The sequence below is a fragment of the Phyllostomus hastatus genome, unplaced genomic scaffold (genome assembly GCF_019186645.2).
Source record: "Phyllostomus hastatus isolate PE091 unplaced genomic scaffold, TTU_PhHast_1.1 phas_scaffold_1066, whole genome shotgun sequence".
In the NCBI taxonomy this organism is placed as follows: Eukaryota; Metazoa; Chordata; class Mammalia; order Chiroptera; family Phyllostomidae; genus Phyllostomus; species Phyllostomus hastatus.
The window spans coordinates 8681640-8706566 of record NW_025334004.1 but is presented as its reverse complement, the minus strand read 5'-3'; the positions used below and the strand labels follow the sequence as shown (position 1 = coordinate 8706566).

General features: G+C 38.6%; 1 protein-coding gene and 1 pseudogene across 3 annotated transcripts in view; both read right to left on the bottom strand.

The window, feature by feature from the left end:
* Positions 1–22379, bottom strand: part of LOC123828873 (cytochrome P450 2C18-like) — a 45128-nt gene extending 22749 nt beyond the window's left edge. Inside the window, exons 1-3 of one of the 3 annotated variants that reach the window (XM_045854315.1) lie at positions 22106–22379; positions 19279–19397; positions 18954–19103 (exon numbers count right to left, since the gene is read on the bottom strand). In XM_045854315.1, the coding sequence (XP_045710271.1) occupies positions 18954–19103; positions 19279–19397; positions 22106–22311 (475 nt within the window). In that variant the 5' untranslated portion in view covers positions 22312–22379. Of the gene's footprint in view, positions 1–18953; positions 19104–19278; positions 19442–22105 lie in introns of all 3 variants that reach the window. The other 2 variants (XM_045854316.1, XM_045854314.1) reach the window with 2 other exon arrangements.
* An 898-nt stretch (positions 22380–23277) lies between these two features.
* On the bottom strand, positions 23278–24355 carry LOC123828874 (annotated as a pseudogene).
* Positions 24356–24927: the final 572 nt, after the last annotated feature.

The window sequence follows — 24927 nt, the reverse complement described above, 5'->3', positions numbered from 1 at the left end:
ATGGTGTATGATCTTTTTAATGTATTGTTGGATGCAGTGTTTCAATATTTTGTTGAGGATTTTAGCCTGTATGTTCATTAGTGATATTGGCCTGAAGTTTTCTTTCGTTGTTGTGTCTTTATCTGGTTTTGGGATTAGAATGATGCTGGTTTCATAAAAAGAGTTTGGAAGTCTTCCATCATTTTTGATTTTTTGGAATAGTCTGTGGAGGATAGGGGTTAGCTCTTTCTTAAATGCTTTGTAGAATTCTCCTGCAAAACCATCCAGTCCAGGGCTTTTGTGTGTTGGGAGTTTTTTGGTTAGTGCTTTAATTTTGTCAGCTGTTATCAGTCTATTCAGCCTTTCTGCTTCTTCTTCATTCAGTTTTGGAAGGTTATATTTTTCTAAAAATTTATCCATTTCACCTAGGTTTTCAAATTTCTTGGCATATAGTTCTTTGTAGTAATTTCTTACAATTCTGTGTATTTCTGTGGTATCAGTTGTAATCTCTCCTCTTTCATTTCTAATTGTGTTTATTTGGGTCCTCTCTCTGTTTTCTTGATGAGCCTGCTTAAGGGCTTGTTGATTCTATTTTTCTTTTCAAAGAACCAGCTCCTGGATTTATTGACCCTTAGAATTGTGCTTTTAGTCTCTATGTCGTTTAATTCTTCTCTGATCCTGATTATTTCCATCCTTCTACCTGCTCTGGGCTGTCTTTGTTGTTTTTCCTGGAGTTCTTGTGGGTGTAGCATTACATTCTTTATTTGAAATGTTTATACCTTTATTAGGTAGGTCTGTATCAATGAACTTCTCTCTCAGGACTGCCTTTCCTGTGTCCTATAAGTTTTAGATTGCTGTGAGCTCATTTTCATTGGTTTTCAGAAACTTTCTGATTTCTTCCTTGATCTCATTCTTGACCCATTCATTGTTTAATAGCATGGTGTTCAATCTCTAGGAGTTTGAGTGTTTTTGAGTTGGAAAAAACAAATTCTAAATAAGCATAGCTTAAGAGAACTTTGGGGTAACATGAAGCATAAATCATCCACATCATAGGGATATCAGAAGGAGAAGAGAGAGAACAAGGAATCACAAAATTATTTGAGGAAAGAATGACCGAGCCCTGACCAGAATAGCACAGTTGGTTGAGCCATGAATAGCTGACAGTTGTCGGTCCGATTCCCAGGAAGGGCACATGCCTGAGTTGTGAATCTGGTCCCTGATTGGGTTGTATGTGAGAGGTGATTGATTGATATTTCTTCCACACACTGATGTTTCCCTCCCTCTCTTTCTCCCTCCCTGCCCCTCTGTAAAAATAAATAAATAAAATCTTTTATATAAAAATCATGATGGAAAACTTCACTAACCTGATGAAGATAAAAGACACACAAGTCTGGAAAATGCAGAGAATCCCACACAAGATAAACCCAAAGAGGCCTATGCCAAGTCACATAATAATTAAAATGGTAAGGGTTAAAGACAAAGAGAGAATCTGAACAGTAGCAAGAGAAAGTTAGTTACCTATAAGGGAGCTCTCATAAGACTGTCAGCTGATTTCTTGACAAAACCATTTCACATCAGATGGGATAGGCATAAAATATTCAAAGTGATGAAAACAAGTACCTACAACCAACACTTGTTTACCCAGCAAAGTTATCATTTAAAATAGAAGAAAAAAATAGCTTCCTCAAAAAGAAAAAGCTAAAGGATTTGCTACCACCAAACCAGTATGGCAAGAAATATTAATGGGTCTTCTCTAATAAAAAGAAGAAGAGGGAAGAAAACAGTGGAACATAGTTAAAAGAATAAAATGGCTATAAATACTTACTTATCAATAATCATTTTAAATGTAAATGGCTTAAATGCTCCAATCAAAAGACAGAGGGTAGTTGAATGGGTAAAACAAGACCCACCTATCTGTGGTCTAAAAGAGACCCACCTCAGAATGAATGATATACACAGACTAAAAGTAAAGGGATGGAGAAAGATAGTTCATGCAAATGGAAGTGAAAACTAAGAGCTGGAATTGAAACACATCTGACAAAATAGACTTTAAAACAAAGCCTATGGTAAGACACAAAGAAGGGCACTACATAATGATATATAGAGCAGACCAACAAAAATATAACTTTCATAAACATTTATGTACCCAACATAGGAGCACCTAAATATATAAAGCAAATTTTGATAGACATAAAGGGAGAGATCATCAGTCACAGTAGGGGATTTTAACATATCATTGACATCAATGGATAGATCATTCAGACAGGAAATCAATGTAGAAACAGCAGCTTAAATGCAACTAGGTCAGATGGATTTAATTGATATCTTCAGATAATTCACCCCAGAGCAGGAAAATATACATTCTTTTCAAGTACAGATGGAACATTTTTCTAGGGTAGAACACCTGTTAGGACACAAAACAAGTCTCAATAAATTTAAGGTGGTTGAAATCATACCAAGCATCTTCTCTGACTATAATGGCCTGACACTAGAAACCAGTCACAAGACAAAAACAGAAAAATATACAAACACATGGATGCTAAACAATATGTTAGTAAACAATGAATGAGTTAACAATGAAATCAAGGAAGAAATAAAAAAAAATGCCTTGAAACAAATGATAATGACAACAAAATAAGAGAAAATCTATCAGATACAGCAAACCAACTCTGGGAGGGAAATTCATAGCATTACAGGCCTACCTCAAAAAAACAAGAAAAATCTCAAATAAGCAATTTATTTTTACACTTAAAGGAACCATAAAAATGCCCAAAGCCCACAGTGAGTAGAAGGAAGGAAGTTAAATAAAAATGAGGTCAGAAATAAACAAAATAGAGTCTAAAAACACTATGCAACATGTCAATGATCCTTGGTTGGTGTTGCTCAATGGATTGAGCACCAGCTGCAAAGCAAAGGGTTACTGGTTCAATTCCTAGTCAGGGCACATGACTGAGTTGAAGGCCAGGTCCCCAATATGGGATGCATGAGAGGCAACCACACATTGATATTTCTTTCACTCTGTCTCCCTCCCTTTCCCTCTCTCTAAAAATAAATAAGTACAGTGACCAGTGTGGAGTGGAGGTCCCTGAGTGGGGCTGATGGGAGATTAAGAAAGACACGACACAACAGTTTAAGGAAAAGTGGGGGGCTAGGTGGGGCATTGTCCTCTGATGGAGAGACAATGACCCCAAACATGGTCTTCGCACTTATTTTATAGGAGTTGGTTATCTAAAGGTCAAGGAAATTTTTTTCAGACTTAGGGAGATACTGTGGGTAAAGACTGTTCTGTTCCCAGGCTATCTCAATGATAAATATGTCTTCTGCAGAAGTTACGGTTACATTCAGCTGAAGCTTGTAGTTATCTCTTTTATTCTCAACCCTCGAGAGTTCTGGCTGCTGTCAGCTGCAGGCTTGCCCTGCTTTGCAGATGCAAGTGGTCAAGTGTGGCTTTGCAAAACACATAACCTGTGCTTTGACACCAGCGTTCCCATCCTCCATAAATAAAATTTTAAAAAAATAGATGTCAATGAAACCAAGAGGTGTTTTTTTTTAAAAAAAGATAAACAAGACTGACAAAACTTTAAACAGCCTCTTCAAATAAAAGAGAGAACCCAAATAAATAACATCAGAAAGAGAAGTAACAGCTGGCACCAAAGAAATAAAAAGCATTGTAAGAAAATATTACAAAAACCTACATGCCAATAAATTGGAGTATTAGAATGAAATGGATAAATTCCCTGAAACACATTATTTTCTAAAACTGAATCAGGAAGAATCAGAAAATCTGAATACATAGATTACAACTACTGAAATTGAAACAGTAACCAAAAAACTCCCAATAAAGTCCTTGGCTGGATGGCTTCATGAGTTAATTTTACCAAACATTCAAAGCAGAAATAACACCAACCCTTCTTAAACCATTCCAAAATATTAAAGAGGAGGGAAGACTCCCAAGCTTATTTTAGGAGGCCAGTGTTATGCTAATTCCCAAACCAGATAAAGACACTACAAAGAAAGAAAGTTATAGTCCAATATCCCTGATGAACATAGAAATAACATCCTCAAAAAATATTAGCAAACCAGATCCAGAAATACATTAAAAAGGTCATAAGCTGTGATGAAGTGACATTTATTCTGGGGATGCAAGGTTGGTACAATATTCATAAAACAATAAACATGATACTACACATACAAAATGAAAGGTAAAATTATATGATCCTACTTATAGATGAAGAAATTGTATTTCATAAAATCCTGCACTAATTTACAATAAAAACTTTCAGCAAAGTGGCATGATACCTCAACATACTGAAAGCTATGACAAACCCATAACCAACATCACTCATAAACAAACTAAAAGCATTTCCCTTAAGACTGAAAACAAGACAGGGATGTTTGCTTTCACCACTCTTATTCAACATAGTACTGGAAGTCTTAGCAACAGGAATCACACAAGAAAAAGAAGTAAAAGACATCCAAATTGGAAGAAACAAGTAAAATTGTCATTATTTGCACATGCCATGATACTGTATATAGAGAATTCTGAAGATTCCACCAAGAAACTACTAGAACTGATAAAAATAAAATAGAGTCTAAAAACTGATTCAGAAAGTAGCAGGATACAAAATTAATACCCACACATCATTTGTATTTTTGTTCACCAAAAATGAGCTAACAGAAAGGGAAACTAAGAAAATAATACCGTTTACGATTACATAAAAAATACCAAGGAATAAATTTCACCACGGATGTAAAAGACCTGTAGTTGGAAAATTATGACACAGAAGAAAGAAATTCTAGAAGATACAAATAAGTGGAAACATATACCATGTTCCTGAAAAGGAAGAACTAACACCAGTAAAATGTCCATCCTACCCAAAGCAACCTACAGATTTGATGCAATTCTTATCAAGACACCAATGATATATTTAACAGAACTAGAACAAGTATTACCAAAATTTATATGGAACCAAGAAAGGCCCTGCATGGCCATAGTAATCCTGAGAAAGAAGAATGAAGTTAGAGGAATCATGCTACTTAATATAAAACTATACTATAAGGCCATTGTAATCCAAACAACATGGTACTGGCATAACAACAGACATGCAGATCGATGGAACAGAATAGAGAGCCCAGAAATAAACCCATACATTTACAGTCAATTAATATTTGACAGAAGAAGCAACCACATACAATGGCTTAAAGATAATCTCTTCAATAAATGGGATTGGGAAAATTAGACAGATTGTGCAAAAAAAAAAAAAAAGAACCTAGACCACTTTCTTATACCATAGGCAAGCATAAACTCAATATGGGTTAAAGACTTAAGTGTTAGACTTAAAACCATAAATATCACAGAAGAAAATATAGGCAGTAAAATTTCAGACATCTCTCATTGCTATATTTTTTTCCTGATATATCTCTGGGGCAAGAGAAACAAAAATAAATAAATAAATGGGACTACATCAAACTAAAAATGTTTTGCACAGGAAAGGAAACCATTAACAAAATGAGAAGACAACCCACTGAATAGGAAAACATATTTGTCAATAATACTTCTGATATGGGGTTAATATCCAAAATTTAAAGAGAACTTACAAAACTCAATACCAAAAAAACAAACAATCCAATTAAAAATGGACAAAGGAATAAACACTTCTCCAAAGAGGTTGTACAGATGGCTAATAGACATATGAAAAGATGCTCAATATCACTAATCATTAGAGAAATGCAAATTAAAACCACAATGAGATATCACCTCATAACTGTCAGAACGGCTATCACAAGTAAATCAACAAATGACAAATGTTGGTGAGGATGTGGGGAAAATGGACCACTTGTGCACTGTTGGTGGGAATGCAGACTGGTGCAGCACAAGTAGTACAGATACCCCTCAAAAAATGAAAAAATGCATCTGCCTTTTGACCCAGTGAATTTACTTCTGGGAATGTATCCAAAGGAACAGAAACATTAATTTGGAAGAACATAAGCATCCCTATGTTCACTGTAGCATTAGTTGTAACTGCCAGAATATGGAATCAGCCCAAGTGTCCATCCATAGATGAGTAGATAAAATATCTATAGGATATTTACACAGTGGACTACTATTTGGCTGTAAAAAAGAATGACATCTTACCTTTTACAACATGGATGGACCAGGAGGGTATTATGCTAAGTGAAATAAGCTAGTCAGACAAAGACAAATGCCACATGATTTCACTTATGTGTGGAATCTAATGAACAAAATAACAAATAAATAGTAACAGATTCAGCTACAGAGAACAGACTGACAGTTGTTAGAGTGACAGGTAGCTCACTGGTGAAAAATGTGAAGGGATTAACAAAAAAAACCCTCATAGACGCACACAACTATGTGGTGCATACATTAAAAAAGTTTTCTTTTTTTGGTAGGGTATCTGTAAAATAAAATTGTTGCAATCAAATGATTGCTGAAAGGGCATTATGTGTAAAGGGATCTAAAATTCACATCTATAGATATAATTAAGAATGACTTGAATTGTAAGTATTATGCAAAATGGCATTAGGAAGATGGTGGAATACCATGTCACCCCACAGAAGAGTGATTTAGCAATTATATATGGACTAAACTTCCTTTATAAGATTTCCAGAATCCAGTTAAAGATGCAGTACCATAGCCTAACACAAAGCTGAAAACAGGCACATTAAATCTAGTAACAAGCTCTGGCCAGGAACATCATCCAGGTTACAAAGGGTTGTGACTTCAATTCCCAGTCAGGACACATACTAAGGTTGTGGGTTCAGTCCCCTGTCAGGGAGTGCATGGGAGAAAACCAATAGATGTTTCTCCCCCCCCTCTCCCTCCCATTCCCTCTTTAAGCATGTCCTCAGGTGAGAAAAAAAGAAACAGGTAACGAGCATTTTCACTGTTCCTGCATCAGCACTTCTCCCCAGCTGACACAATTCATTTCTAGAAGAATGCCTCAGGTCATGACTACTCCATCACATGAAAGAGAAGCATGGAACATGCACCCAATGTGGCAGCTATCCAGTGGGCTTCAGAGGGACTGGTTTCTCTTTCCTTCCTTAGTGCACTGATAGACTCAGACCACTGAGAAAAAAAGGAGGAGAGAGTCATGTTTGTCTGTAGCCAGCTTGGCTTGGCACAAGTTAAAAATAGCACACAACTTGAAAGGAGGGAAGTGGAGCATGCATCTGGTGTTCTGGCTTTTTGGAGGGTTACCAAAGGGACTTGTATCTGTCTTACCTGACTCAGGCAATTTCTACACACTAACAACAAACTCTCTGAAATAGAAATAAAGAAAAATTGCTTTTTAAATAGCAAAAGATTAGAATACTTAGGAATAATTTTAATCAAGGAAGTGAGAGATCCATACATTTATCTCATAAGACATTAATAAAACTAGAGTTGATAAGATGGCCTCAGGGTAGGAGGGAGCAGATTCCACTTCTCCCTACACATGGGAGAAAATCCTGCTGATCTACGGACTAAAAGAGCAAACAGCCAACAATACCTCTCAGCATATATGAAAATAAGAGACCAAAAATTGTAGTGGACACTGAAAAACCAGACAGTAAGGAGAGTGCTTCAGGACAATAAGGTCCCAGGGACTAGTGTGTGACATTGGTAGCTGTAGCCCCAGACCCAGCCCCTGCTATTCAGTGTGTCATAGAGTCCTTGGGAGAGAGCTGGGGCAACTGCTCCCTCTCCAGCCAAACAAGGTCTGAGCAGCACTGCGAGAGACCTGGTTGCCTGAAGTCTCAGAGAGGGGAATAAGGTCTAAGTGGCAAACACACAGGGGCTGCAAGCACCCACAGAGTCTGTGGATGCCAGCAGAGTTGAGAATCACGCAGTGACAGGCCCTGACCCCGATAGTCCCTGGTCTGGCTGGAGAATTGGGCCTTTGGGGGAGGTGAGGCTGCTGTACAGAGTGGCAGTCTTGAGTAGGAGGAATTTCTCAAGAAGAAAAAGTGAAAAGACAGACACTGTTCAGGGAATTCTCTTGCAGCAATCACTCCAGCCTCCCGCCACCCAGCCCAGCAGTGATCCCGAGGTTGCACGGAAAGTTGTGTGGAAGACCCCGTGCACTCCCATAGCACTGGGAAGGGTGTGCACCTGCGGGACGCAGGCAGCCTGGCAGAGCACCTGCGTGCCGGCACCCCAGCCCACAGCAGAAACACTGGGGGAAAGGCCTGGATTCTGCAACCAAGGCGCTGGGGAGAGGCACCAGGCTAGCTACAGGAGGTTGATTGAGTGCAGGTCGAGAAGGAAGAAAAGCCATACCAATCACCCCTCAGCCTGCTGCGGCCAGCAAGACCAGAAAAACCAGTTTGGGCACTTTGAAACCAAGAGGATTTTTATTTTATTTTATTTTTAGTTTTTTAATAATGTTTTATTTTTTATTTTTATTATTTTTTATCTTTCATTTCCTTTTTCCTCTCTTTCCTTCTTTCTTGTTTTATTCCTTCTTCCTTTCTCTCCAATTTTATCTCTTCTCCTTCCTTCTGCCTTTTTTTAACACCTACCAGTAAGATAAAAAATAAAAAACCTAGAACTGTGAAAAGACCACAGTTGGACCCAAAGAAGGGGGCATCCCAACAGCTGAGACAGTGAGACAAATTTCACTTTGCTATTACAGAGAAACTACAAGTTATTGCATATTTGTATTATTAGCATTTTTTCATTATTCTTACAGCTTATATTTTAATAGTATTTTTGTATTCTTCTTCTTTCTGTATACTCTGCTTTGCTTGGCTGTTTATATTGTATCATTAGACAGGTTTCCCCTGATTTCCCTTTCATAGTGTATTGCTAATTTACTGTCCTTCACTTCACTCGTGTCCCATTAGCACACTACACAAGGTGCTATACTCCCGATTCTTGTTATATAGATCACATAGATTCTGTCATATGATTGTTGCTCTAATATTATTGTAAATAATGGCTATTCCATACAATTGTAAATACTTCACAACACTCCTCCCAGATCTTAGCCCACTTCAAGTTTCCTGAACTCTATTACTGTAGTGGTTAACTCTGTTCTCTCACACACTACACCTATTCACTATCCTTTACTCTCACCTTACTTCAGAATCTGAACTCCCACAAACTCACTGCTTTCTAGATCCAACTCACAATCTTTCCTTCCACAACAAGAGTCTTATCTTCTTTTCTATCCTTTCTAAAAATCAGCTAGTTGGGTGGAAGATCATGGTTAACACTATACATAGTCAAAGGATCTCCTATCTCTTCTCTACTGGCTGCTACTGTAAATATCATAAAATACTCTCTTGCTGTCTTAAACCATTTTTCCTTCCCCCTCCAATGGATCACAAAAAACAGTAGATGGAAGCAGTGAACACCAGGATACCCACTGGAAGAGGAAACCCAACCAAAAGAACCACCAACAGAGAACAACAGAAGAAGATGAAGGACGGAGTGGAAGCCACCCTAACCTCAATCCCGGACCTATCTGGAAATACAACTAAACAGTAGAGACAGTATCCAGTACAAACAACTGAACAAGAGCAAGAGAGAATCCCCAAAACCTTGTACACATGAAAGAACCAGCTTCAACACAACCTGCCCTCACCAGCACAACAAAATACAAGAGGTGGTGGACAGAGTGACCCTCAGTTAGCCAGCTGGTAGGAAGGACCCACCAAAGAAAGACCCAACAACAATCAAAACCCAAAGACAAACACAGAGCCAACATAAGGGACAGCCCAAGACCAGTGAGCTTGGGAGATCAAGGAGACTGCACCACTGAATCTCAAAGGTAATCTACCACAGAAGTTCACACCATAAACCTAGGGAGCCAGAACAGATCAATTTAAGAAGCTGAGGCTAACAAGAAGAGTCTCACAAACAATGGGAAGACAAAGAAACAATCCCCAAATGAAAGGAAAGGAGGAAGTCTCAGAAAGAATGCTAAATGAAATAGAGGCAACTCAACTATCAGATATTGAGTTCAAGGCAATGGTTATCAGAAAGCTCAATGAGCTCACAATGAGCTACCAGAAACTACAGGGAAGCTACAATGAGCTCACTGCAAACTATATCAAGATGAAAAAGGAAATAGAAACTATCAACAAGGGCCAAGAGGAAATGAAGAATACAATTCTGAACTGAAGAACACAGCAGAAGGAAACAAAAGCAGGACTGAAGAAGAAGAAGATTAGATCAGCAAGCTAGAGGACAAAGTAGAAGAAAACATCCAGAAAGAGCAACAAAAGGAAAAGAGGCTCAGAAAGAATGAAGAGGGATTAAGAGAAATGCAAGACAATATGAAACGTAATAATATCCGTATAATAGGGATACCAGAAGGAGAAGAAGAAGAGCAAGGGATAGAAAACCTATTTGAAAAAGTAATAATGGAAAACCTCCCTAATTTGATGAGAGAAAAAGTCACGCAAATCCAGGAAACACAGAGTCCCAATCAAGAGGAACCCAAAGAGGCCCACCTCAAGACACATCATAATTAAAATGACAAAATACCAAGACAAAGAGAGAATCTTAATAGCAGCAAGGGAGATAGAAGGAAGTAACATACAAGGAGCCCCAATAAGTTTAGCAGCTGACTTCTCAATGGAAACACTCCAAGCCAGAAGAGAATGTCAAGAAATATTCCCAGTAATGAGAACCAGAGGTCTGCAAGCAAGGCTACTTTACCCTGCAAGGCTCTCTATCAAGATAGAAGTCCAAATAAGAAGCTTCCCAGATAAAAGAAGTCTAAAAGAATACACCTCCACCAAACCAGCTCTGCAAGAGATGCTAAAGGGACTGCTTTAAGGAAGAGAGAGAGAGAGCGCGCGCGAGAGAGAGAAACACAGGTATGAAATGGCAATGGATAAGTATCTATCAGTAATAACCTTAAACATAAATGGATTAAATGCTCCAATCAAAAGACTCCAATGCTCCAATAAATGGAATAGCTGAATGGATAAAAAAGCATGACCACCAATATGTTGCCTACAAGAGACCCACCTCAGGATTAAAGACCTGCACAGGCTGAAAGTGAAGGGCTGGAAACAAATTTTCCAAGCAAACGGACAGGAAAAAAAAAAAAAGCCTGGATAGCAATACTCATATCAGACAAAATAGGCTTCAAAAAAAAAAAAAGGGCCATAAAAGGAGACCCAGAAGGTCACTTCATAATACTCAAGGGAAGAATTCACCAAGAAGACTTTATCATTGTAAATATACATGCATCTAACATAGGAGCACCCAAATACATAAAGAAAATCTTAGAGGACTTCAAGAAAGATATTGACAGCAACAAAATTATAGTAGGGGATTTTAACACCCCACTGTCAAAAATGGACAGATCTTCCAAACAAAATATCAACAAAGATATTGTGGCATTGAACAATGCCCCAGAGGAAGTGGACTTAACTGATATATATATAGCCCTTCACCCCAAAGAAACAAATTACACATTCTCTTCAAACACACATGGAACGTTTTCAAAGATAGACCACATGATAGGACACAAAGCAAGCCTCAAAAAATTCAAGAAAATTGAAATTATACCAAACATTTTCTCTGACCACAAAGGATTGAAACTAGAAACCAGCCCCAAGGGAAGAAACCCAAAACACTCAAAATCATGGAGATTGAATAGCATGGTATTAAATAATCAATGGGCCAAGAATGAAATAAAGGAAGAAATCAAAAAGTTTCTGGAAACAAATGAAAATGAACTCACAAAAACCCAAAACATATGGGACACAGCCAAGGCAGTCCTGAGAGGGACGTTCATAGTGATACAGGCCTACCTAAAAAAGATAGAAACATTTCAAACAATCTAACCCTGTGTCTACAAGAACTTGAGGAACAACAACAAAGACAGCCCAGAGCAAGCAGAAGGAAGGAAATAACCAATATCAGAGCAGAATTAAATGACATAAAAACTAAAAGCACAATTCTAAGGATCAATAAATCCAGGAGCTGGTTCTTTGAAAAGATAAACAAAATCGACAAGCCTTTAAGCAGGCTCATCAAGAAAAAAAGAGAAAGGATCCAAATAAACCCAATCAGAAATGAAAGAGGAGAGATTACAACTGACACCACAGAAATACAAAGGATTGTAAGAAATTACTATGAAGAACTGTATGCCAAGAAATTTGAAAACCTAGGTGATATGGACAAATTTCTAGAAAAATATGATCTTCCAAAACTCAATAAAAAAGAAGCAGAAAGCCTGAACAGACCAATAACAGCAGATGAAATTGAAGCAGTAATCAAAAAACTCCCGACACACAAAAGTCCAGGTCCAGATGGTTTCACAGGAGAATTCTACAAAGCATTTAAGGAAGAGCTAACTCCTATCCTCTACAGACTATTCCAAAAAATCCAGAATGATGGAAGACTCCCAAATTCTTTTTATGAATCCAGCACCATCCTAATCCCAAAACCAGATAAAAACACAACAAAGAAAGAAAACTTCAGGCCAACATTGCTGATAAACATAGAGGCTAAAGTCCTCAACAAAATATTGGCAAACCACATCCAACAGTACATTAAAAAGATCAATACACCATGACCAAGTGGGATTCATTCCAGGATGCAAGGATGGTTTAATATTTGCAAATCAGTAAATGTAATACATCACATAAACAAAAAAACAAAGACAAAAATCACATGATCATATCAATAGATCCAGAAAAAGCATTTGATAAGGTACAGCACCCATTTATGATAAAAACACTCAGCAAAGTGAGAATAGGGGGAGCATTCCTCAACATAATAAAGGCCATATATGAGAGACCTACAGCTAATATCATACTCAATGGGCAAAAACTAAAATCTTTTCCACTAAGATCAGGAACAAGACAAGGTTCTCCATTTTCACCACTTCTATTTAATATAGTATTGGAAGTTTTAGCCACAGCGACCAGACAAGAAAAAGAAATAAAAGGCATCCAAATTGGAAAGGAGGAAACAAAAATGTCATTGTTGGCAGATGACATGATAGTGTACATAGAAAATCCTATAGACTGTGCAGAGAAACTGCTTGACCTAATAAACGAATTTGGCAAAACAGTGGGATACAAAGTCAATATCCAGAAATCAAAGGCATTTTTGTATATCAGCAGTGAAACAGCAGAAGCAGAAATCAAGAAAAAATATCTCATTTGATATAGCAAAAAGAAAAATAAAATACCTAGGAATAAATCTAACCAAGGAAGTAAAAGACCTTTATACAGAAAACTACACAACACTGAAGAAAGAAATTAAGGAAGACACAAATAAATGGAAACATATACCGTGTTCATGGATTGGAAGAATTATCATCATCAAAATGTCCATACTACCCAAAGCAATTTACAGATTCAATGCAATACCTATTAAAGTACCAATGGCATATTTCACATACATAGAACAAACCTTTTAAAAATTTATATAGAACCATAAACGACCCTGAATAGCTGCTGCAATTATTAGAAATAAGAGAAAAGTAGGAGGGATCACAATAGCTGATACCAAACTATTACAAGGCCACTGTAATCAAAACAGCCTGGTACTGGCATGAAAACAGGCACATGGACCAATGGAAGATAACAGAGAGCCCAGAAATAAGCCCAAGTCTCTACAGCTGATTAATATTTGACAAAGTGGGCAGCAACATAAAATGGAGTAAATATAGCCTCTCCAACAAATGGTGTTGGGAGAACTGGACAACTACGTGCAAAAAATGAAACTCAAGCACCGACTTACATCATACACAAGAATAAGTTCAAAGTGGATAAAACATTTAAATATAAGTCGTGACACCATTCAAGTCCTAGAGGAGAACATAGGCAGGAAGATCTCAGATATTTCATGTAGCAGCATTTTTACTGATATGTCCCCCAGAGCAAGGGACATAAATGAAAAAATTAAACAAATGGTATCTCATCAAAATAAAAAGCTTCTGCACAGCTAAAGACAACAATATTAAAATAAAAAGAGAACCAATTATATGGGAAAACATATTAGCCAATGATACCTCAGACAAGGGTTTAAATCTCCAAAATATATAAAGAACTTACATGACTCCACTCTAAGAAGACAAGCAACCCAATTAAAAAATGAGCAAAGGATTAGAACAGAAACTTCTCTAAGGAGGTCATACAGAGGGTCCAGAGACACATGAAAAGATGTTCAATATCACTAGCTATCAGAGAGATGCAAATTAAAACCACAATGAGATACCACTTCACACCAGTCAGAATGGCCATCATAAACAAAGCAACAAATAACAAGTATTGGAGAGGTTGTGGAGGAAAATGGGACCCTAGTGCACTGTTGATGGGATTGGAGACTGGTACAACCACTATGGAAAGCAGCATGGAATTTTCTCAGAAAACTTAAATGGATCTGCCTTTTGACCCAGCATTCCACTGCTAGGGTTATATCCTAAGAACCCTGAAACACCAATCCAAAAGAACCTATGCACCCCAATGTTCATAGCAGCACAATTCACAATAGCCAAGTGTTGGAAGCAGCCTAGGTGCCTGTCAATAAATTAATGGATCAAAAAACTATGGTACATTTACACAATAGAATTCTATGCAGTAGAAAGAAAGAAGGAGCTCCTGCCCTTTGCAACAGCATGGATGGAACTGGAAAACATTGTGCTAAGTGAAATAAGCCAGGCAGTGAAAGACAAATACCATATGATCTCACCTTTAATAGGAACCTAAACAAGAAAACACACAAGCCAAATATAACTAGAGACACTGAAATAGAGAACAGGCTGACAGTGACAAGAGGGGTGAGGGGAGGGAATTTCAGGGGAAAAGGGGAAGGGTTTACAGGAACAAGTATAAAAGACAAATGGACAAAAACCAGGGGGGAATGGGAGGTAGTTGGGGAGGGCTGGGGGGTGGGCTGGGATGGGAGTAAAAGACAGAAAACTGTACTTGAACAACAATTAAAATAAAGATTAAAAAAGACATGAATAAAACTAATTGAAGAAGGCATATATAAATGGAAAGATATTCTGTTTATGGACAAGAAGAATTAATAGTGTTCAAATGTCCATACTGCTAAAGCCATTTATAAATTCAATGAAATCTCTGTACAAATTATAATGGCATTTTTAAAAATGTTCTTTTTATGTTGAGGTATGCTCCCTCTGTTCCTACTTTGGTGAGTGTTTTATACCACAAATGGGTGCTGTGCTTTGTCAAGGGCTTTTTCCACATCTGTTGATATGATCATGTGACTTTTGTCTTTTCTTTTGTCTATGTGATGTATTATGTTTATTGTTTTGTGAATATTGTACCATCCTTGCATCCCTGGGATGAATCCCACTTGGTCATGGGGTATGATCTTTTTAATGTATTCCTGGTTATGGTTTGCCAATATTTTATTGAGGAAATTAGCACCTATGTTTATGAACAATATTGACCTATAGTTTTCTTTCTTGGTTATGTCTTTATATGGTTTTGGATTAGGATGATGCTGGCTTCATAAAAAGAGTTTGAGAGTTTTTCCTCTTCTTGGACTTTTTAGAATAGTCTGTGAAGGATACAGGTTAGCTCTTCTTCAACATAATAAATGCCATATATGAGAAACCTGCAGCCAACATCATATTCAAGGGGGAAAATCTAAAATCTTTACCACTAAGATCAGGAACAAGAGAAGGATGTCCACTTTCACTGCTTCTTTTTTAAAAATATATTTTATTGATTATGCTATTACAATTGTCCCATTTCCCCCCTTGATTCCCCTCTGCCATGCAGCCCCTTCCATCCATATCACCCCCAACCATTAGTTCATGTTCATGGGTCCTGCATATTAGTTCTTTGGCTTCTGCCTTCCTTATACTATTCTTAAATTCTTCTTGTCTGTTTTGTACCTACTATTTATGCTACTCATTCCCTGTACCTTTTCCCCCGTTACCTCCTTCCCCCTCTGATAATGTCCATGTGATCTCCATGTGATCTCCATTTCTGTTCCTGTTCTAGTTGTTTCCTTAGTTTGGTTTTCTTTTTGTTTTTATTTTCTTTAGGTTCAGTTGTTGACAATTGTGAGTGTTGTCATTTTACTGTACATAGTTTTGATCTTCTTCTAATTCTTAGATAAATCCCTTTAAGATTTCATGTAATAAGGGATTGGTGATGATGAACTCCTTTAACTTGACCTTATTTGGAGAGCACTATACCTGCCCTTCCATTGTAAATGACACGTTTGCTGGATATAGTAATCTTGGATGTAGGTCCTTGCCTTTCATGACTTGGAATACTTTTTTTTAGAGCCTTCTTTCCTGTAAGGTTTCTTTTGAGAAATCAGCTGATAGCCTTATGAGAACTACTTTGTAGGTAACTGCCTCCTTTTCTCTTGCTGCTTTTAAGATTCTCTCCTATCTTTAATCTTGGGTAGCTTAATGATGATGTGCCTTGGTGTGTTCCTCTTTGGGTCCAACTTCTTTGGGACTCTTTGGGCTTCCTGGATTCCTGGAAGTCTATTTCCTTTGAAAGGTTAGGGAAGTTCTCCTTCATTTTTTTTTCAGATAAGTTCTCAATTTTTTGTCTTCCTCTTCTCCTTCTGGGACCCCTATGATTACGATGTTGGAATGTTTAAAGTTGTGTCAGAGGTTCCTAAGCCTCTACTCATTTTTTTGAATTTTTGTTTCTTCATTCTGTTCTGATGTTAATTCTTTCTTGTGGTCCAAACTGTTTTTTTTATTTAGTTGTAATTTTTTTATTGATTATGCTATTACAGTTGTCCCATTTCACCCCCTTTATTTCCCTTCAACCTACACACCCTCTCTCACCCACATTCCTCGCCCCTTTAGTTCATGTCCATGTGTCATAAGTTCTTGAGCTTCTACATTTGCCATACTATTCTTGCCTTCCCCTGTCTATTTTCTACCTACCATCTATGATACTTATTCTCTGTACCTTTTCCCCCTCTCTCCTCCTCCCACTCCCCTGTTGATAACCCTCCATGTGGTCTCCATTTCTGTGGTTCTGTTCCTGTTGTAGTTTTCTGCTTAGTTTGCTTTTCCTTTTGTTTTAGGTGTGGTTGTTAGTAATTGTGAGCTTGCTGTCATTTTATTGTACATGTTTTTTATCTTCTTTTTCTTAGATAAGTCCCTTTAACATTTCATATAATAAGGGCTTGGTGATGATGAACTCCTTTAACTTGACCTTATCTGAGAAGTGCTTTTTCTGCCCTTCCATTCTAAATGAAAGCTTTGCTGGATAGAGCAATCTTGGATGTAGGTCCTTGCATTTCATGACTTGGAATACTTCTTTCTAGCCCCTTCTTGCTACAAGGTCTCTTTTGAGAAATCAGCCGACAGTCTGATGGGAACTCCTTTGTAGGTTACTCTTGCTGCTTCTAGAATTCTCTCCTTCAATTTAATCTTGGGTAATGTAATTATGATGTGCCTTGGTGTGTTCCTCCTTGGGTCCAACTTCTTTGGGACTCTCTGAGCTTCCTGGACTTCCTGGAAGTCTATTTCCTTTGCCAGATTGGGGAAGTTCTCCTTAATTATTTGTTCAAATAAGTTTTCCACTTGTTGCTCTTGCTCTTCCCCTTCTGGTACCCCTATAATTCTGATGTTGGAACATTTAAAGATGTCCTGGAGGTTCCTAAGCCTCTCTTCATTTTTTTTGAATTCTTGTTTCTTCATTCTTTTCTGTTGATTGTTTCTTTCTTCCTTCTGGCCCACTGCATTGATTTGAGTCCAGGTTTTTTCCCCATCACTATTGGTTCCCTGTGCTTTTTCCTTCATTTCACATAGCATAGCCTTCATTTTGTTCTCTAATTTGTGACCAAAATCAACCACTTCTGTGAGCATCCTGATCACCAATGCTTTGAAAATGTGCATCTGATAGGTTGGCTATCTTTTTGTCACTTGAAAGTATTTGCTCTGGGACTTTCATCTGTTCTTCTGTTTAGCTATTTTTTTTTTCTGTCTTGTGGTGCCTGTTAAGTATGAGGGATGGAGCCTTATGTGTTCACCAGGGTGGTTCAACCCAGTTGCTGAGTTGTGATGCTGTTTGTGAGTCCGGGGTCTGAGAGGGAACAATGGTGCTTGCTCCGCTCTCTCGGATTTCAGTCCCTTCCGTCGCTTCCCATAAGCAAAGTGGGCCCTTCTGATGCTGATTCCCATGTGGGTGGGTTTGTGTATGTTCTAGGCCCCTGTGGGTCTCTCCAACAAACTCTCTTGTGAGGGTGGGAGTCTCTCCCAGCAACTCAATATCCACAGGTGTTTTCAATCAGTGTTTTGAGGCTTTATTTCCCTGTGCTGGGGCCCATGGTTGGGTGGTCTGTCTTGCTCCCCAGCTTTGCCTTGTTTGTGAATGAATGTGGGACCACTCGATTAGCCAGTCACCCTGTGTGCCTCACTGGGTCTGCCCACTGCCACCCCTCACCCGGTGCCTGCCTGCCACCGTCTGCATGCCTGGGTTCTGTCAACTGCTGCCTTGTGGGCTGGGGTCCACAAGCCACCACTTGCTGGGATCCCTCTCTGCCTGGGACCCATTCTGCCCGGTTGCCCAACTCTGCTCCTCCTACTGGACTGGATGAATGTGTCTAACTCCTTGGTTGTCAGACTTACGTACAGTTCAATTTTCTGTCAGTTCTGGTTGTTATTTTATTTCTAAATTTTTGTTGTACTTAATTTGGTTGTTCAAGGAGGCACAGCGTGTCTACCTATGCCTCCATTTTGGCCGAAGTCTCCCTAACTTTTTCAATAAATGAGTAAAAATTATTCTTTGTGGTTTCAGATTTGAAAACAATTGAACAATTTTCAGGAGAAAATAGGATCGAATGACCCCTTCTACCCACACTGTCTATGCAATTGTAGATGCACATGCAAGGGGCATAAACACACAACCCTCCCTCCTTCACATGGGGGCTGACACAACCACCCATATAAAAGATTTGGCTGCCCCTGAAATGTTTCCAAGGACATCACTAGGGAACACAATGGTCTGTTAAGGTCAGAGTTACAGTATACAGAATCACCCACCATTGGTTTTCCTCAGCTCCTCCACAAGGCAGTGGGCTTCCTCTTGAACACGGTCCTCAATACTCCTCTTGCCCATCCCCAAATTCCGCAGGGTCATGAGGGAGAAGCGCCGCATCTCTTTCCATCTATTTCCAGTGCTGAAAACGACTCCTAGCAGGAGGGGAAACAGAAACGGACACGGAGGTGCTAGGCAAGGAGTTGTAATCTGACACCTGGCAGCCACATGCAAGAGCCAAGATCTGCTGAAGAGATCTTCAACTTCCTGTTGTCCATCCTCTCCACCCTCCCTACAGTAGTGAACATATATGGGCACATAGGCACCTACCTTGTCCTTTGCTAGCTTTTTCAGCCACTGGGAAACTTCCTCTGCCAGAGAACTCCTCACCCCGATCAATCAGGGCTTCTTTTACTGCCTCATATCCATGCAGCACCACAGTGGGCCTCCTGCCAAAGTACACAGTGAACACTGGGCCGTACATTTTGGAGAGCTGGCAAGTGAAAAGGAGATGCAAATACTTGCAAAAGAAATCTCTCTTTGACAATATATTGTGCCTGATTCAAAACGGTATCATTCTGATTTTATGTTTTTATCCTGTGACACAGCCTAACATATTTCTGAAATTAATATGAGGGTGATTGTGAATATCTGCCACTTACATGCCTGCAAATGGCCTGAGTAATTTGTACCCATGTTACAATTAAACCTCAAAACAGCATCATCAGCAGGTTCATTTGCTGCTATTACAAAAATGGAAACTGATGTCAGAATTCCAATTCATTGTCAGCATCCCCTAGCTACTATGTAGAAGATCAAAATTTGAACCTTTTCCTATTTGACCACTGATATTTGAGTAATATGAGGGGACCCCCATAAAACTGGAATTACTTCTGGAGTATGAGCCCCTTGTAGTACAGGCTTCCCCCACTAGGTGAATGTTCTAGGGACCTATCTGTATCAGTGTATCATCTCGAATTGGTATGAGAGGCTGTGTTCAGCCTCAGTACTTTTGTGGAAGACTCTTTCAACTCGTTTGCCCATTTCATAATGGGTGATTTATGAGTGCACCTGCCCACACCACGATGAATGTTCAGCAGTTTTTTACCAAAACCAGCATGACCCCATTGCCACACCCTCACTATCCACCTTATCTTGCCCCAGCCACTCCCCCTGCCCCTCTGAATTAAAAAAGTCCTTAAAGGAAAATGTTTTCCCTATATGGAAGTGGTTAAACAAAAAATAACAACAGCACTAAAAGGCATCAAAATCGATGAGTTAAAAAACTGGTTTGTTTTTTTAAACATATTTTATTGAATATGCTATTAGAGTTTTCCCAATTTTGTCCCCTTTGTTCTCCAGAGGAGAGCTGCTTTGATTCCTGGCCTTAGTAGCATGGCCTATTATAGTAAAGCACCTAAATATTGTGTGGGGTAGAGCATTACATAATCGCCAGCATGGGGCAACCCTCTTCACTGCTTCATGGCTCCGTGTGGGGGGAGGTCTCAGAGAGGGGTTCAGTGTTGCTACCTCTCTTCTAGAGGTTGACCAGCTTTCACCCCTTTCCAGTCACTTCACCACTCCCTATGTGTGGTTGGCACCCCTGCAACTGTTGCCCTGGTGCTGAATCCCAGAATGGGTGGGTTTGTGTACATTCTAACACTGTGAGGGCCTTTTAAGCAGTGTCTCCTGAAATTCTGGCAGTTTCTTCCACTGCCCCAACCTACATTGGATTTTACAGCCAGAAGTTATGGGAATTTCTCTTCCTGGCACTGGAACTCTGGACTGTGTGGTCTGGCCTGGGGCTGTGATCACTCACTCCCAAGGTATTCCTTCTGATTTTTATCCACCACTTATGTATATGGGACTGTCCATTCTGCCACCACTGCTGCCTCTCAGCACCACACCGCATATCCACACCTCTGGGTCTCTGGGTCTCCTTTCCCTCCTACCCATCTGGATGAATGTGGCTTCTTTAAGTCCTTAGTTGTTGGACTTCTATACAGTTTGACTTTCTGAGAGTTTTGGGTGTTATATTTTTTAATGCTTAGTTGTAATTCTCTTTGTGGTTGAGTAAAGAGGCAAAGCATGTGTACCTACTCCTTCATCTTGACCGGAGGTCTCCCAAAACTGTTTTGATCAGTGGAAGAGAGTCTCAATAGGTGTATTGCATCACATGGAGAGAACTATGGAAGGTGACTGAAGTTTAAAAGTAAGAATAAATGCCCATTTTTAAAAATATGAATTCTGGCTTTTTTTCAGTCCTCCATCATATATCAATCCCTGATGACCACCATATGAGCAATACTCAGGTGACTACTTCAGGATCATTTGTAGAGCTCTTGTCACCAGAATTTTGATTCAGTAGCCCTGTGATGAATATTAGAAATCTATGTTCTAAAAAATCACTCCAGATGATTCTGACGCCCAGCCCAGTTTGTGATCCACTGGCATTACTATCACAGAGGCAGTGCCAGGACTGGAATAATTGCATGGATGGACAATTTTGTGCTGGCTGTGGCCAAAGGATCCTGTTTCCAGGAAGCCAGCCCTGATACTTATTTTTTTTTTCATCCACTTTTACTGTTCCTAATCCCAGAGTTTCTTTCTTGACATCGGGCTTACTTTGCTTCCTCAGAGAAATGAAGTTTTTATGGCTATTCTGAACAAAACATTGTTTATATAGTAGATGAGTTTTTTAAAGTAAATTTATTGGAGCAACATTGGTTAATAAAATTATATAGGTTTCAAGTGTGCCATTCTATGATACATCATCTGCATATTGCATTGTGTGTCCAGCACCAAATGTAAAATCTTCTTCTGACAACTTTTTGAATAAAATCTGTAATCAAAACACTTTCCTTACCATTTACCTTCAGCCAAAAATTATGGAAAATGATGCAGAAACTAAAACAGGAAGCAGTTCTCTTGTCTTTTGCTACTTTATTGTTTCTAGTATACAGAGACCTAATGTTCCTCATTCGTAAAACACATTATTTTATTTCACTATTCTCATAGATGAGAAAGAAAAATAAAACTCCATGGGGAGTATTTGCTTTACAATAACATATATAATAGCTTTATTTTAATGTATTATGGTTTATTCAATACATTTTAATAAATATTTTTATATAAAGGTAGGTGTTAATTTACTTACCCTTTGCAAGCTGCTGGAGGAACATAAAACATACTCACATTGCTTAAGGATTTGCTGATGTTCTTCACATCCAACTGCAGCATATTTCCAATAATTGGCAGAGGTGTGGGGCCTGGTGGAAGTTTTCCTTTTCCAGAACTCTGTTTCCACAGTGAAAGGAGAAGCAAACAGGAGAGACAGAGCACCAGGCCCACAAGTGGGTCCATTGTAGCTGTCTCTTCTTACTGAGTCAACTGAGAGCTTAAAATCCAAACATTTATAACACTCCCTGGTATCCAGCATTGCCTGTTTGAATCATAGGGTGATTACTCAACGAGGTCTACTTGCTTTGATCTAAAGATCAAATCATTTTTGAGTGCCTCACTGTGGAGATTCTGGGTTAACAGATTTCGAGTAGAGCCAAACTGCTGCTATTTATTTTTAAACACCCCACATGGTTGAGAACCAGAGAAGTAAATGGTTTGATTTTAAAAAATTGCTCAGTATTCTGGATTCTCAGATTAATGACCAGTTGAGAATTTATAACTTTGGGGGCAATCCTTGTACATAAAAATATTTATCCTTTAATGTTTGTTTTTTAAATTCTTCTGATTTAGTGTATGTTTTAAATGTATGTTACTTTTTGAGATGGCACATTGGCAGGTTTACTGTTTACTGACACTAGGAATATTTAAATGAGATTGTTTTTGAAAGCTTGATTATCCAAAAAGAATGAGAAAAAATAAGAGTCTTTCCACAGCTGGAAATAATAATTTTTCATAAAAGTTTAAGAGGAAAAATATCTAAGAGGAAACAAGTTACTTTGATAAAAAAAATTAGGCAGTTTCAAATTAAAAATACAAATTTAAATGAAGTAACTTTATAAAATATCAAAACTAGCTAAATTACATGCATAATTACTTAATAATAAGAGAGGGAGAGAAGTGGAACTTAAATAATAAACAATAAATTTATCAATAATAAATAAACATTTTTAGTGCAAATTGTGCAGAAAATTTTCTCAATGTCAAGATTATAGCAATCATTCTGACTTGTACAAAATCAGTCTCAGTTCTGTGTATAACCTATGTAGTGTAACTATATATTCAACTGCTGTGATAAATGAAAATTTGCAAATCATAAATATAAATGTGTTTAGTTACGTGTCCCATTTCTCTCTTGGCAGTTTATGTTTGCAGGAAAATCTACAATGGAGCCTGGAACTGGCTGTGTATTGCTATCACTTGCTGAAGTTTCTCTTCCTCAGCTCTTCTACAGTGGACAATTGTTCTCTCTTCCATGAAGCTAGAGAGACAATCATGTATTGCAGTTTTTCCCTCCAAGAAATCCTCAGCTATGTTGTCAGATTCTTCCTCAGCTTCCTGTGCACCTCCTTTCTTCTTGCCTGTACAGCACTCGCACTACAGGTCTAACGAAGTTCATGCTGTCTTTACATCTACTTTTCAAGAGCAGATTTCTTTTGTGTAAGTAATTCATACTTATGTAAAACAGTCTGCCTTTTGACTTCCAAGCTCAGCTTCAAAAGCAGACTTTTTCTTGTTAGCTACTCAGTACTTTTTAGTTAGTTGTCCTTGTCAGTAATAATTTGTTTTAGTTGAGGCTAAGTAAGAAACTGTTCTAGTAATATCTCCTCTTGTTTATTTATATCTGTAAGTTGTGTCACACTTAGTGCTGAGAGTTCTGGAAATGCATCAGCGACATCTGGGATCTTGCAACCAAAACCACTTTGATTTATCTGTGCTAAAGTGTCTTTTGTGGGAACAGGTATTGGCAGATTTGAAAGGACAGCAAATGAAGGAGCAGCGGGGTTGACAGTTGTATAATTTGTCATTGATGAAGAGTGTCAGCAACAGATAAATAACTGATAGTCCTATTAGCTTCTTGTGGGGGATATGGAGGAATAAATGGAAAACCTTGAGAAGCATGAGGAGGCATTGCCCTGTGTTACTGTATATGTATGGAAATGCTGCTGAAGTTGGAGGTAAAATTGGAAGATTCTTCCAAAACTCATCCAATAGACTCTGACTAATTTTTCCAAGATCTGAATGCTTTGTAAAATGTTGACTGTCAGTTTGTTTATAGTGAATGGCAACCTGTATTCCACATCTTTCTGTATTTCAGCTATACTGGAGTGGGAGCTCTAGAGGTACCCTATCAGGTGCTCCTCTGCTGTTGGAGTCTGGCAAGGCCATCAGGGGAACCAGCTGTAGAGGAGGAGGCTCTCCTGGTCAGGGGGAAGAACCAGATCATCCTCCACAGGTCTTTGGACTGAGGTCCTAGATGGTTTTGGCCAGCTTCACCCAGCTGCTCAGCCCAGCAGTTCTCCAGTGATCAAGAAGTGGGCATTCAAGCCCTGGACTCAAGTGCTGGGTGGCTACATCTTCTCTAAGTAAGCCCAGCTGAGAGTCCTCAGGTCTTGGGAGACATGATTGCTGGGGGCAGAGAGAGAGCACTCACTCCCCGGGACAGTCAACCCCTCTATCTCTCTATCCTTTAATGTTTTAGCAAACACTAGTATACTTTACCTTTGAAAATTAAAGCTTTTTGAAATATTTTAGTGTACCATACTAACAGCATAGCGAGATAAACATTAACTAGGGAATATAACTCATTAATCTTGAATGCCCAAATTGTATCAACTAATTAGCTAAGTAAATTTACACATACATTTTTACATCAAACAACACACTGGAATAAGAATTATTAATTTTTCAAATGGGGAAAAGAAAACTCAAAGAGAACGGGACATCCATCCAGCTCATAAATCACAAAACAGGGATTGAAAATTATATTTTCTAGTACCCACTGAGGGGCTCTATGGC